Source organism: Dendrobates tinctorius, unplaced genomic scaffold (assembly GCF_039654945.1).
Source record: "Dendrobates tinctorius isolate UK_male_01 unplaced genomic scaffold, ASM3965494v1 ptg000075l, whole genome shotgun sequence".
Lineage (NCBI taxonomy): Eukaryota > Metazoa > Chordata > Amphibia > Anura > Dendrobatidae > Dendrobates > Dendrobates tinctorius.
This window is the reverse complement of record NW_027361743.1, coordinates 1,587,664-1,603,606: the sequence shown is the minus strand read 5'-3', so window position 1 is coordinate 1,603,606 and position 15,943 is coordinate 1,587,664. Positions and strand designations below refer to the sequence as shown.

Genomic DNA, 15,943 nt, shown 5'->3' with positions numbered 1-15,943 from the left:
AGTATGGACTGGAGAGGGGATAGTCGAGTGACGGGGAGGCCAATTAATAGAGCGTTGCAGTAATCCAGGCGAGAGTGGATCAATGCAACAGTGAGGGTTTTTGTTGTTTCCATAGTGAGAAAAGGGCGGATTCTTGGGAGCATAACTCCCATTGCTGACAAAACACATACAAAACAGTACATATTTAACCTTTTTGTGGCGTTAAAGATACAGGGCGCCACACTACAAAGTAGAATAATGATGAATATGCATTTTTTAATTTTTTTTTTTTTTTTTACAATTTAGAAAACCTACACTGACTTTTTTTCTATAGGTTGGCCAAAAAAAATTGACCACATCCTCAAACTTAAAAATATTTCTACTCTGCACAGTATTACCTTGGTGATGGCTAACATAACAGGTTGCATTATTCTGCATATGAAAACTGAACTTATTTTCTTTTTGCAAATTATTGATTTGCAAAATTTTGTAAAAGCTGGGTAAACTGCTATGTGAAATTAAAAAAAATAAATTTTACGTATTTTAAGATTTTGTTTGCTTCAAGTTTTTTTATTTTTTTATTTTCCAGATCCAGAATGCCAATGACGTTCTAATATCACCGCTGGAGAAGTTCCGAAAGGAACAGATTGGTGCAGCAAAGGTACATTTAATTTTAGCAAATAATAGGGATCATGTAGAAATTAGTTATTTACTTGCACTTTGTGTGCTTTTTCAAGTATTTATTTTCCTTACACATTTTTCTATTTACAGTATATACTCGAGTATAAGCCGACATGAGTATAAGCCGAGGTCTCTAATTTTGCCACAAAAAACTGGAAAAACTTTTTGACTCGAGTATAAGCCTAGGGTGAAAAATGCAGCAGCTACTGGTAATTTTCAAAAATAAAAATAGATACCAATAAAAGTAAAATTAATTGAGGCATCAGTAGGTTAAATGTTTTTGAATATCCATATTGAATCAGGAGCCCCATATAATGCTCCATACAGTTCATGATGGGCCCCATAAGATGCTCCATACAAAATATGCCCCATATAATGCTGCACAAAGGTTAATGATGGTCCCATAAGATGCTCCATATTAATATATGCCCCATATAATGCTGCACAAAGGTTAATAGGTTAATGATGGCCACATAACATGCTCCATATTAAAATATGTCCCATATAATGCTGCCTAAAAGGTTAATCATGGCCCCATAAGATGCTCCATAGAATAATATGCCCCATATAATGCTCCATCAAAATTGATGGCCCCATAAGATGCTCCATAGAAAAATATGCCCTATATAATGCTCCATAAAAACTTGATGGCCCCATAAGATGTTCCATAGAATAATATGCCCCATGTAATGCTCCATAAAATTTGATGGCCCATAAGATGCTCCATAGAATAATATGCCCCATATGCTGCTGCGATTTAAAAAAAAAATGACATACTCACCTCTTGTCGCTAGGGGCCAGGTGCCGATGTCCTGAGCAGGCGGGGACAATGACGCACTATGGGGGCCAGGTGTATTTGTTGCCGCTGGCTCAGGCCCCTGGCGCTTTCGATATTCACCTGACCCCGTTCCAATGCCTCGTGCCGGTGTGTCTTCTGTCTCTGCAGTGACTGCTCAGGCAGAGGGCACATACTAAACACGTCATCGCGCCCTCTGACCTGAACATCACAGCAAGGGGACACAGAAGACACAGCCCGAAGGTGGAAGAGGGACAGGTGAAAATCTCGTTGCTCACCCTCTCCCATCATAATCGCCCTCCTGACGTGGTCTCTGCATTTCCCTGCTTCTCCGCTGTCCCGGGGCCGACAGCTTCTTCCTGTGTTGAGCAATCACGTGGTACCACTCATTAAAGTAATGAATATGCGCTCCACGCCTATGGGAGTGGAGTCGCGGCGTGCATATTCATTACTTTAATGAGCGGTACCACGTGACCGCTCAACACAGGAAGAAGCTGTAGGCCCCGGGACGGAGACACAGGGATGGAGATCAGTCTGGTTACTGTACACTCAATGATCACTGTTTCAACAAATGTTGAAATAAATCTATAGCACAAGTGAATGTTAGAAGCTTTTTAATATATTTTAGCAGAGAAATGTTCTTTTTCTCCACTTATGAGTCACTTCTGCCCCCCTCTAACACCTTGTTTTTTTTTCCTACGGCTCCTCAGCTGATTATTCACTCTGTAAAACTGCTAAAATTTGGAGATTGTCATGTCCTTGAGGGATCAGATAACAGATTCTTATTGAAAACTATGGAGATGGGAGGTTTATGGGGAGCAGAGGGCGGGAGGCATAGACACCCATATCATATTGCAGCTTCGAGACTCACATCAGTGCTGGATTCACTGCTACACTGCTCAATATGGCTGTATAATGTCCGTTTGGCTGTAGCTTCTGAACATGTCCTTCATAGAATCAAAAAAGCAGGAATGCCTCATGTCTGTGTGTTCTCTGTATGTGTGACAATATAGTATCTAGTCTCCACCCACTAGCTCAGAGACGGCTGAAAGTTGGACATAGAACCTGCAGAAGGGAAAACTGCTGCTTAATGCAGGATACAAGCCACATTGTTATGAATGAGTCACCGAGGAGGAAAAAACAAAAACAAGCTAAGCCCAGAAAACCGGAGAGGTTGGTAACTAGCGGATTGCAGACCCCTGATCCTATCCACAACAACTAGCAGTAGCCGTGGAGCGTGCCTACGGTGGTCCTAGACGCCTCGTCACGGCCGGAAAACTAAATAAGCCTAAAGAAAGAAAGGGAAAATCTAAACTGCCCCAGAGCAGACCCCAAAGCAATAGACAGCCCCCAACATGTATTGTCAGTGAAACAAGATGAAAACACAGACACAGATAGAAAGATAGGCTGAGCAAACGATGGGGCCCTTAATAACTAGAAAGGACAGGAAAGAAAAGCTGCTGTCTGCAATCACGCAAAAAACCCTGCCAAAAGAAATGTCCAACACGTCTGATAGAAAAAGGCCCTAAAGTCGCTAGACTTCAAATCACTATATCAGCACTCAGGTATATTCTGAAGACAGAGCAAAAGAGATCAACTGATCAGAGACAAAATGGGGATTCAGCCCAGTCCCAGCCAGGGCTGGCTGAACACAAAAACTAAATAAACCAGACAAAATTCATATGAACAATAGCAGAGAAAACTTAGCTTTAGGAAGGCAGGAACCAAACTGGAAACCAGAAGCCACAGTCAGGAAAAATCACCAGCAAGAAACTAGGGAGTCGGCTGCCTTAAATCCAATCAGAAACTCCTTATGTCCAATCGCAATCCTCTTCCTCAGGTGGCCGGTCTCTGCCATTTAGATCAGCTTCATTACCTCCCTTCACCAACAGAGGGAGTCCAGATAGAGAACTCACTACTCCTCTGTCAGCACAGCCAGCTCCATAACCCTCACCAGAAGCCACAGGCAAACCCGAAAATGAGCTTACAACACCACATAATGGCCAGAAATAGTGTATTTCTCATGTACACACATGACAGCTTATTCTGAGCAGTCATCTGCCAGGACGGTAATTTTTAAATACTTTGATGCATGTATAGCATTTGTCCTACAAGCGACTGATTATATGGCGCATGTCCGGAATGTGAGTGGTGCACATATATAGCGCTCATCCAGAAAGTGACTGCTGTGTGGCGTTTTTCCAACTTGTAAGTGGGGCAGACCATAAATATTATACAGTAGCTGAAGAGCCCGGCGCTTCCCGGGCATAGTAACTAACTACGGTTAGTTATAACAAATTGTAATGATTATATCTATATATAAAGCTGAGTGTACAGCTCCGCTCACTCCGCATAGCCACTTTCACTATAATATCCCACATCATCCCGTCAGCCAGAGCCACCGGACTACTACCCCTAATATCCCACATCGTCCCGTCAGCCAGAGCCATCGGACTACTACCCCTAATATCCCACATCATCCTGTCAAAGCCACCGGACTACTACCCCTAATATCCAACATCATCCCATCAGCCAGAGCCACCGAACTACTCCTCCTAATATCCCACATCATCCCGTCAGCCAGAGCCACCGGACAACTACCACTAATATCCCACATCATCCCGTCAGCCAGAGCCACCGGACAACTACCACTAATATCCCGCATCATCCCGTCACAGCCACTGGACTACTACCCCTAATATCCAACATCATCCCATCAGCCAGAGCCATCGGACTACTCCTCCTAATATCCCACATCATCCCGTCAGCCAGAGCCACCGGACAACTGCCACTAATATCCCAAATCATCACATCACAGCCGCCGAACTATGACCCCTAATATCCCACATCATCCCGTCAGCCAGAGCCACCGGACAACTGCCACTAATATCCCAAATCATCACATCACAGCCGCCGAACTATGACCCCTAATATCCCACATCATTCCGTCAGCCAGAGCCACCGGACAACTACCACTAATATCCCGCATCATCCCATCACAGCCACTGGACTACTACCCCTAATATCCAACATCATCCCATCAGCCAGAGCCACCGAACTACTCCTCCTAATATCCCACATCATCCCGTCAGCCAGAGCCACCGGACAACTACCACTAATATCCCACATCATCCCGTCACAGCCACTGGACTACTCTCCCTAATATCCCACATCATCCCATCAGCCTGGGGTCAGAACCAGAGCGCTGAGTGGAACGGTCTTAACTTCCATACCGGGGATCCCTTTAAGAGAGGCCTTGGGTTAGAACCAGAGCGCTGAGTGGATTTGCCCTGACTTGCATACCAACGATCCCTTTAAGGCTACTTTCACACATCAGTTTTTGTCCGTCAGGCAGGATCCGGCTATTTTTAGAAAAAACGGATCTGGCATAAATTTTGGAGAACTGTAGAAACGGATCCGTTTTTCTGCCGGATCCGTCTAGCAGGTTATATCTGTTTCCTGGGGGCTGGCCAATTGGATCTGAGCATGCGCAGACTTAAAAAAACGGATCCGGTGGCTGGATCCGTCTTTTTCTGGATCCGGCGGATTCCGGCGCCCATAGACTTTCATTGTGGCAAAAAGCTGGAAGCGTCGGATCCGGCGCTTCCGGCTTTTTCGCCGGAGACAAAAAACGTTACAGTAGCCGTTTTTTCCAGACGCCGGAATGAAACAAGTAGCCGGATCCGGCAAAAAACAGATGAAACACAGTGCCATCCGGCGCGATCCAGCGCTAATGCAAGTCAATGGGGAAAAACTGGATCCGGCATTGCATTTCGCCGGATCCGGTTTTACAAAAAAAAGCTGGATCGCGCCTGACGGCGAAAAACTGATGTGTGAAAGAGGCCTAATAAAACCCTGGGGTCAGAATCAAAGCGCTGAGGGATTTGCCCTAAATTCCATGCAGGAGATCCCTTTAAGAGACGCCTGGGGTCAGTACCAAAGCGCAGAGTGGATTTGCCCTAACTTCCATACCAATGATCCCTTTAAGAGACCATGGGGTCAGAACCACAGAGCTGAGTGGAACGGTCCTAACTTCCATACCAGGGATCCCTTTAAGAGAGGCCTGGGGTCAATACCAAAGCGCTGGATGGATTTGCTATGACTCCCATACCAATGATCCTTTTAAGAGGGAAGATGTGCCTATTGGATGGAGGATGTGTGATGGTATATGGGCACATGAGGGGGGGGTATTCATTTCTGTCATATGCCCTCTGCTCCTTTTTGGTGGCAGACAATGGCTGGAAGCTTATGTTCCCAGGGATGCTAGATTTCTCCCACCATGTCAGTGTCTGCTGAGGTGTTGTCAAGTGGGAAAACTTGCTCATAGCAACCAATCACAGCTCAGCTTCTTTTAATCAGCTCTGGTGAAATGAGAGATGCTTAGAGATTGGTTGCAAGGAAAACTGTTGCTCATAGCAACCAATCACAGCTCAGCTTCTTTTAAACAGCTCTGGTGAAATGAAAGATGCTTTGTTATTGGTTAGTGATACACACACACACACACACACACACAGTTTTATATATATAGATGAGTGGTTAATGTATGGCAGTTGTCCAGCAGGTGACTGCCATGTGACACGTGTCCGGCATCTGAGTGTTACATGATATGAGTAATTTGTGAGAGGGGCGCATGTATAGCAGTTGTTCAGCAAAGAAACGCTCTGTGACATGTGTCCCATGTTTGGGTGGCTCATGATAGGAGTACTATGTGCGAGTGCTGCATGATATGAGTGCTATGTGTGAGTGGCGCATGATATGAGTACTATGTGTGAGTGGCGCATGATATGAGTGTAATGTGTAAGTGGCGCATTATATGAGTCTTATGTGTGAGTGGTGCATGACAGAAGCCTGCACACACCTGTTGCACTAGGATGATCCACTGTCTGACTTTGCCACAAATCTGAATGACCACTGATTGTTGACAACCTCACATTGAGATCTCCAGTGGTCATTCTGTAGCTTCATACAAATGTCCTTATCTGGTTAATGATGAAACTGCTTTAATTCCCGTAATCGGTAATGATTGTGGCGTGGCTGGCAGGGACACAACATTTGTACCAGGCTATGAGGATCTCCCCGCTAATGCTTGCCGTTCCATCACTGCACTACGTTGGGCTGTGTCATGGAGCTAATGCAGCAGAAGAGATTTATAAATGGCTCGTCCTCTCCCTGGAAATATGGCTGTTTTGATTTTTCCCATCGTAGCTCAGGTCCCTTCTGTAGCTTTATTTAATGTTGCAGCGAGACACAATTATTTTGTGATATGATTGTGAACTCAGTGATAAGAGGTTTAATCATTCCACTTGTCCCTGGGGGACCGGACTGCGAGCAGCCATGCAGTAAATGTATATCTGAGAAGAACTCAAAAATATCCCTCTTTCATTCTTGTATAATATGATGGAGCGATAGTCTGATCCCAAAACCGCTATGTATGAGAAAAACTGACAGACGGCAAAAAATATCACTGGCTTTCCATAAATCATCCCTCTGTGATTCCTTAATTCGGCCATAATTACACTTCAATAATGAATGTTCTTTAATATGCAGCTGAGAGTTGGCTATATTTGAAAAGGTCTCCCCTAAGCAATAACATTTGAAGAAAGTACCCCAAATACTACAATTAGCTTTTAATTTGAGTAAAATATGAAATAACAAAACCGCAATACATCACTCCATAACACCATTTGTACATCGATGCAGTCAATGTCGGACTGGGCTGCCAAGGTCCACCAGTAACCAACTCAGGACCCCACTTTTTAGCTACATGCAAATGTGACATTATCCTCAATCACAAATTTATGTAGCAATGAACTGGGCAGATTGCTAAAGCGAACCTGTCACCAGGTTTGGACGATATGAGATGCAGCCACCACCATTCAGACCTGATATATAGTATTCTAAAATGCCGTATATATGCCCTGAATCCGACCTGCAAGACAAGAAAAAGTGCTTTCATTATACTCACCTGCGGGCCGGTCCGATCCGAGGGGTGTCACTGTTCTTGGTCCGGCGCCTCCCTTTTTCCCGAGATGCTGTTCTCCTTCTTGCTTCGTGTGGATGACACGTCCCTACATCATCCGCACAGTTTCCCCGACATCGCTCTCCTGCGCAGGCGTACTTCTCTGCCATGGCTAGGGCAGAGTAAAGTACTGCAGTGCGCACACGCCGGGGCCCTTTCACCTTTCCCGACACCTGGGCACTGCAGTATTTTACGCTGCCCTAGTCATGGCAGAAAAGTACGCCTGACTGTGTCGTTGGGATGCATCATCCACACAAAGCAAGAAGGAGGACGGCATTGCAAGCAGAAGAAAGGCCAGTGACGCCCCACTGACCAGATCATCCCACAGGTGAGTATAATAAAAGCTCTTTTGTCTGTATATAGTGATTCATGTATATTGTGCCAAGTGTTGCTCGTATACGAGGATGGTGGCTCACTCTTGGACAGGGGCCCACCAGAGGATTCTTTTCCATACGCCAAGCTCACGGAGGAGAGGAGCTTGGAGGAGCTTAGAGGACGGTTGTAATGGTAACATCCATCAGGGGCGGTCACAGTGGTTAAGCACAGGAGTGAGTATAATGATGTCATTTGCGCCCTGAAAGTTCACTGCCTCTGCTTGAATAGCCCTCAGTGCGTGCTGCCCCTTTATGGCTGTCTGTCCTGGTGCTGCCCCTTTTATGGCTGTCTGTCCTGGTTCTGTATGTCAGACAGCTGGGGACATCACAGTAATTGGGAATCCCAATGTTCAAGCAATTCACCTGACTCCTATTGTGAGTGCTTAAACCCTGTGATTTAAATAAAGCTGTGGCCATTTTGACAACCAAAATAGTGTGTTTTGTGTATTTATTCCAGTGTCTAGGTTACTGTAGTTATGGGTGTTTTTAAGATGGAATGGGGAGTCCATCCCATATGCAAAAGGTAATGGAGGCCACACTTTATTTTGCTCAAAAACAGTGTTTACTAAGTACCCTTTGTTAATATGCATTATTGGTTTTTACTTACAGCATGGTATTAATATTATTACTTATTGCTATAGTGACATTTATTCCATGGCGCTTTACATGTGAAAAGGGGTATATATAACAAAAAAGTACAATAATCTTAAACCAAACAAGTTAGACTGATTGGAGAGAGGACCCTTCCCACGAGGGAGCACAGTCTACAAATATTTGTTGATTTTGTTTCTATCTTCGTTATTGTTTGCTTAATGGCTCTTGCAGGTAGCACGTATGCCAACTTATACTCCAGTTCTTTCCTTTCTACTACATATATACAGTACTTTATACCTTTTGGGCATGGAATAGATCTTTCCTCTAGAGATGAAGAAGGCGAGATTGTGAAGTAATCATGAGATGGAGCCCCCTGAAACCAGTTGTGATAATGGTATCACTGGAGAGAGGCAGATTCATGATCGGGGAGGGCATAGGACAACTGATACACGTAATAGACATCAGTCAATATCTGGCTGCCATATATAAGGTGTAGAATATGATATATGACAATAGGAACTCTCCTGCCCCAGAGTCTACTACAGAGTGAAGAGGCAGGAAAGTTTGGAGCAGGAGCCGGGACAGGACAGGGTGCCCTAGTTTGTACAATAACTGTAAACATTGAAGCAAACCGGCAGCTGTGAAAACCATTAGGTCTATCCAGCTTTTAGGCCCCTAGATATAAAATAGCATTCATTAACAAAGCAGCGTGGTTCTCCTGATGAAGAAATTGGTTCAACTTCGAACCGCGTTGAGAATAAACCGTATGATCTAATCCTCCACCACCGAATTTCTTGAATATAGCACACTACTACTCCTATTCTCCATCAATTGTTTGATGACAAGAAGCAGAGTTGTGAAAAATAGTGAGGAACTATAAAACCAAGAAAGTCAAGAGACCAATTTACAGTAGTAGTAGTGATCGGTAGCAGCCATTGCAGTGTAGTCCTGTAGTAGTCAGCGAGCGATGGGTTTCCTGTGGATGAAAAACAGGATGCCAGAAGTGTCCTCTACAGTAAATGTAGAGACCCCAGGAACTCCTGAAGGACGCGGCTGGTAGGACTGGTTGCCTTATTTGGACAGTGTCGTCCATGGTCCACAGCTGGTTGTATTGATGAGCTCATCACTGCGTGGGCCAAAATCCTGTGATTCTTTCTATCTGTCCAGTGTGTTAAACATTATTCTGCTCTAGTGCCCCCTGACCTCCACTCGAATTCTCCGCCACATCAAAGAAGGTCAAGACATATTTACGCGCCATAGTAATAACTGAGACTAAATTGGGTTTTCTGTTTGAATGATACTTAGTAGCTGCTCACATTTTTTCACTGATATTGGTATTTTTGGATAAAATGGAAAAATTGAAGTAAAAAAATAGCTTTTGTTAAAGAGATTTTTAGAGTCAACTTGGAGGCATAGAAACCTTTGTTATGCGGCAGAATGTCTCCTTAGGGTAGACGGCACATCTGTGCATTACTTTGGTGACAATTCTTATTTCTGGCCGGTAGGCAGGGGAAGCTGATGTGGATTTATGCCTCAAGAAGACTTGCGCCAGTTAACAACCTCTGATCGGCTACATGTTTGTTGATCGATGGTTGTTTAGCAGCCTGTTTACACAGGTAGACCGCATGATATGTGCACATAATGAACTGTAATAAATTGTCCAGTGCTCATAGGCTTCCATTGTTCTTGGCAGAACAACTCCTGTTTATGCTGCAGAGAACAATAATCTTTTAGGCAAGCCAAAAAAAATAATTTAATTCCATGAACAAGTGTTTAGCTTGTTTGTCGGGTGGTCAGCAGCCTGTTTTGATTGCACAATTATCAGGAAAGAAGTGTTCTAGGCATGTTTGTTCCTAATAATGATGTAGTCTGAAATGCACCTTTAGCTTTGTGAAAGCCTCTGAAGTTTGTTTAAGAACAATAGGAATCAAACAACATTCTGACAACCAAGGAACACACCAGACAGGTCAAGTATAACATTGTAGAGAACAGTTAAGCAGGGTTAGGTCATAAAAAATAACCTAAGCTCTGTACATCTCATAGAGAACTGTTCAATTCATCATCGCAAAATGCAGGGAGAATGGCACAACTGCAAACCTACCAAGACATGGCCAACATGGCCGTCCACCTAAACTGACATACCAAGCAAGGCAAGCACTAATTAGAGAAGCAGCCAAGAGGCCCATGGTCAGTCTGGAGGAGCTGCAGAGATCCACAACTCAGGTGGGAGAATCTGACCATAGAGCAACGATTAGTCATATAAGCCACAAATTTGGCCTTTATGGAAAGAGTGGCAAGAAGAAAGACCTTTTAAAAAGCAAACCATAAGTCGTCCCGTTTGCATTTTGCAAAAAGCCATGTTGGGCACTCAGTAAGCAGAGTTGCTCTGGTCCTATGAGACTAAAGTAGAATTGTGGGGCCTAAATGCAAATTTCTATGTGTAGTGGTCAACTAACCCTGCACATCACCCTGAAAATCCCACCCCCCACTGTCAAACATGGTGGTAGTAGCGTCATGCTGTGGGGAAGCTTTTCTTCAGCAGTGACAGGGAAGCTGGCCGGAGTTAATGAGAAGATGGATGGAGCAATCCTGGAGGAAAACCTGTTAGAGGCTGAAGAAGACCTGAGGCTGGGATGCAGGTTCATCTACCTGCAGGACAATGACCCTAAACACACTGCCAGAGCTACAGTCTATGGTTTAGGTCAAAGCATATTCATCTACAGCAGTGTTTCTCAACTCCAGTCCTCAAGACCCACCAACAGGTCAAGTTTTCAGGATATCCTTAGCGTTGCACAGGTGATTTCAACAACTGCTCAAGCATTAATTCCATCACCTGTGCAATACTAAGGAAATCCTGAAAACATGACCTGTTAGTGGGTCGTGAGGACTGGAGTTGAGAAACACTGATGTACAGTATGTGAATGGCCTAGTCGTGGTCCAGACCTAAATCCCATTGGGAGTCTGTGAAAAGACTTGAAAATTGCTGTTCAAAGACGTCTTCCTCTAATCTCACTGAGCGAGCGTGCAAACAAGAAAGGACAAAAATTTCAGATTTATTAAATCTTTAGAAAACTATGTATCATTTCCTTTACAATTGACCGATAGTTGCTCTTTGTGTTGATATAATCACATAACATCCAGATAAAATACATTTATGTTTGTGGGTGTGACGTGAAAAAATGTGGAATATATATTTATTTAATAATTATTTCACTATTTTTCTGGCTAACTTCATTGAACTGTCTCTGACCCCCTGGAATCATCTCTGTTTACTCTCCTAATCATTATAAGATCAGAATCTAAATCTGCTAATAATATGCAGCTATGATCATTCATTAAAGTGAATCCCCCTGCTGGCATTAGTTCAGATTAATGAGTAATCCGCTATGTATTAAATGTAATGCAGCTGCGGCTATACTCTTATCAGCGTCTGGACAGAATCCCCTCGACTTCTGCTTTTTTCCTTGCATTAGGTCTTTAGCTGTTTGAAATAATAGAATGACTTAGCAAAATAAGATTGTATGGGCTCAAGGAAATGTCAATAATGAATATTACCAAGTATGCATCATTAGTAATAGAGCTACTAAAGTCTAGTACCGCTCCATCATAGGGACATGGTTGCTTTCACCTTAAAGGCTATAGATAAAAATTGAAAAAAAATATCTTTGCATGTGTAAGTGGTTTTCTTAAGTTAAGAAATTTGTGGTCAGTCTTGAAGATTGCTGTTCACCAGAGGAAACCATCTAAATTGAAGGAGCTGAAGCAGTTTTGCCATGAGGAATGGGCAAAAATCCCAGTGTCAAGATGTGGAAAGCTCATAGAGACTTATCCAAAGCGATTTGCAGCTGTAATTGGTGCAAAAAGAAGCTCTGCAAAATACTGACCTTAGGGAGGGGAATAGATATGCACACAGAAGTTTTCAGTTATTTTGTCCTATCTGTTGATTGCTTTGTAATAAGAAAAAACAGATAGATGGTGCGGGAACCTTAAATAATGTAAAATAATTTAAATCTTCTGGTCCAGATTATTTGCATCCTAGGTAGTGATGAGCGAGTATACTCCAAGCATGCTCGGGTGTCCTCTGAGTATTTTGGCGTGCTCTGAGATTTAGTTTTCGTCACCTCAGCTGAATGATTTGCGGCTGCTGGACAGGCTGAATACATGTGAGGAATGCCTGTTTGTTAGGCAATCTCCACATGTATTCAGGCTGGCCAGCAGCCACAAATCATGCAGCTGAGGCGACGAAAACTAAATCTCCGAGCACGCCAAAATACTCAGAGGACACCCGAGCAACGAGTATACTCGCTCGTCACTAATCCTAGGGTACTGAAAGAGATAGCAGAGGAAATTGCAGCACCATTAGCCATAATCTTTGAAAAATCCTGGTGAGCAAGAGGAATGTCAGAAGATTGGAGAAGGGTAAATATTGTTCCTATATTTAAAAAAGGAAAGAAGATGGTGCCAGGGAATTACAGGCCAGTGAGCCTTACTTCTATACCAGTAAAGATCTTTGAACCAATTATTAAACAGCATGTATTTAAATACTTGGATAAGAAAACAGTTTTTAACCTCAGCCAGCATGTGTTTGTAGCAAATAAGTAATGCCATTCTAACCTAATTTCCTTGTATGATGGAATCACTGACTGGGCGGTTCAAGGAAGTGTGGTAGATATAGTATATCTCAACTTCAGCAAAGCATTTAATAAAGTATCTCATACTAGCCTTATTGAAAAAATGTATGGGATTTACAAGGCTGCGGTTAGATAGATTCACAACTGGCATAGTGATCGTACTCAGAGTGGTAATAAATGGTTGCATGTCCAATTGGAAAAGTGTTTCAAGTGGGGTACCACAAGGCTCTGTCCTGGCCCCAGTGTTGTTCATTATTTTTATAAATGATGTAGATAAGGGAACTGAAGGCAAACTAATCAAATTTGCAGATGAGGGATAGCTAACACTAGAAAAGACAGAGAAAGGATTTAGAAGGATCTAGAAAAGCTTGAAAAATTGGCAGCAACTAATACAATGGTATTTAATAGGGAGAGATGCAAGATTCTACATCTGGACAAGAAAAATAAAAATTATATCTACAGAATGGGAGGAATAAAACTAAGAAACAGCACGTGTGAAAAAGACTTGGGTATACTAATAGATCACAGACCCCACATGAGTCAACAGTGTGATACAGCAGCAAAAAATGCAAACACAGTTCTCTGCTATATTAAGGGAAGCATAGAGTTTAGATCACGTGAAGTAATTATCCCCTTCTACTCCTCCTTGGTCACTTCTCATGTGGAATACTTTGTCCTGTTCTGGGCAAAAAAAAAACATCGAAAAACTGGAGCAAGTTCAGAGAAGAGCTACCAGGATGGTGAGCGGACTTCAAAGCATGTCCTACGAGGAAGAGTTAAAGGATCTGGGAATGTTTAGTTTGCAAAAAAGAAGGTTAAGAGGAGACTTAATAGCTGTCTACAAATATCTGAAGGGCTCTCACAGTGTAGAAGGATAATCCTTATTCTTATTTTCACATAGAAACACGAGAAGCAATGGAATGAAACTGAAAGGGAGACGATACAGTTTAGATATTAGAAGAAAACTTTTTGACAGTGAGGGAGATCAATGAGTGGAACAGGCTGCCACGAGAGGTGGAGAGTTCTCCTTCAATCAGACACTGGACAGTCTGAGATGGTTTAGTGAGTCCTGTGTTGAGCAAGGGGGTTGGACACGATGACCCTGGAGGTCCCTTCCAACTCTACCATTCTCTGATTCTATGAAAGTCAACTGTTCACAGTTGAACGCCTGTTCTTTATATGAAATGATGGAAACCCTAAAAAAACAGTGAAAATACAGGTTGTTAGATAGCAAAACACAAAAATGCTGAAGGGGAGGGGGAGAATCCTTTTGCAAACCACTGTATACTAAATAAATATATATATTATAGTGATGTTTAATAGTTTGCTACAGCAGAAAACTGCTCCTTTTTGCTTCTAAGAAGCCAGCACTAGTTGGATACAAAGGAAGACATTTTATGGATAAATATTTAGAAATGCTAATGACATTATGAACATCCCGTTTAGTGACTTCAGCTCTGGTTGGGGTCCTGAGAAAGTTTGACATTACAGAATGTATTGGCTTCTCATACACACTTATGTGAGATTGTAAAGCTCAAAGGACAGCTGCATGGTACATATGAGTTTGACATGGAGGTCTATGGGCAATGAATGCCACTGTATGCAAATAAATTGGTAAGCATAATACTTTGAATGCAAAGAATAAAAAATATGTGTAATAATATAGTCAAAAGTATTATCACATCTAGACATCCCAAAAACAGGAACTGTTATAACCTCCCATTCTACAGCCCAAAACAGTTGGAACACTGTAAAATATAAAGAAAACAAGAAAGCGATGATTCGGAAATCTCGTTAAACATAGATCGGCAGTTTTCCGTTTAGTTTCAAAAAGTTAAATCATTTAGTATTTGATGTCAGCAGCACATCTCAAAAACGTTAGGACAGGGTTAACAAAAAGCTGGAAAACTAAGCTGCATGTAATAAAAAAAAACAACTGGAGGGTGTGATGCTAGTCACTACTCATGGATTTTCCGTGAAACAGGTTAGTCAAGAGGTTCAGGGTCAGTACCTAGAAGGCTCAAATAGGCAAAGGCTTGGTCGGGTAACAGTCCGAGGTCAGAGTATCAGGAAGGTAGTAGATCAAGACAAAGGGGTCAGTCAAACGGATGGTCAAAGATAAATCAAAGGTCAGCAACGAAGATCAGAATGCAGCTCAGAGCTTTGTGCAAACACACACTAGTTGAGCAAAGCTACAATTGGCAATTGTCTGACCCGGAGGAGATGAAACCTGGAGGAGATCCAAAAGACCAAGCCAAATAGGACAGCTGAGCTGTCATTCACAATAATCACTACTTTGCCTCGGATTGAGTGGATGAGCTGTCACAATCCTGGCAGGTCAGCAAGCCCTCAATCTAAAGGGCGGCAGAGCTTTCATTCACTGCGTTCATGGGACAATGTGAGTGGTGGAATCGTGACAGACTGTAAATTTTCATCTGTGTCACATGAATGTTTATAAAAAGAGCATGGTAGAGAGGCAGAGTCTCCTAGAAGCAAATATGGTCAGAGGTTAACAACTGTATCTAAAAATTGTGAAACAATTTCAGAAAATTATAAGCCTCCCTAAATTCAGACTAGAAGACAGACCCCCATTTTATTAAACACCTTTTTCCTATTTTCATCCCTAAAATTTTAAGTTCGTCTTATGGTCCAGTGCGTCTTATAGTCCACAAAGCACAGTAATATCATCAAAAGATCCAGAGTGTCACGTGCCCCGTCCTGTGTGACACGGCCAGCAGGCCGGTAACTAATACAACAGGACACGGCATGTATAATTGTGCAGTGTGACGCGGCCCGCAGGCCAGTAGCTAATACAACAAGACACAGGGGATAGGGAAACATTTACAACGGTGGGCCCTGTGATAGGGAA

General features: G+C 42.9%; 1 protein-coding gene across 2 annotated transcripts in view; it reads left to right on the top strand.

Moving 5' to 3' along the window:
* The window catches only part of ARHGAP42 (Rho GTPase activating protein 42), a 373,376-nt gene that overhangs the window by 194,526 nt on the left and 162,907 nt on the right, over positions 1-15,943 (top strand). For both annotated transcript variants that reach the window (XM_073582941.1, XM_073582942.1), the window contains exon 4: positions 569-640. In XM_073582941.1, coding sequence (XP_073439042.1) covers positions 569-640 — 72 coding nt within the window. The remainder of the gene's footprint in view (positions 1-568; positions 641-15,943) is intronic.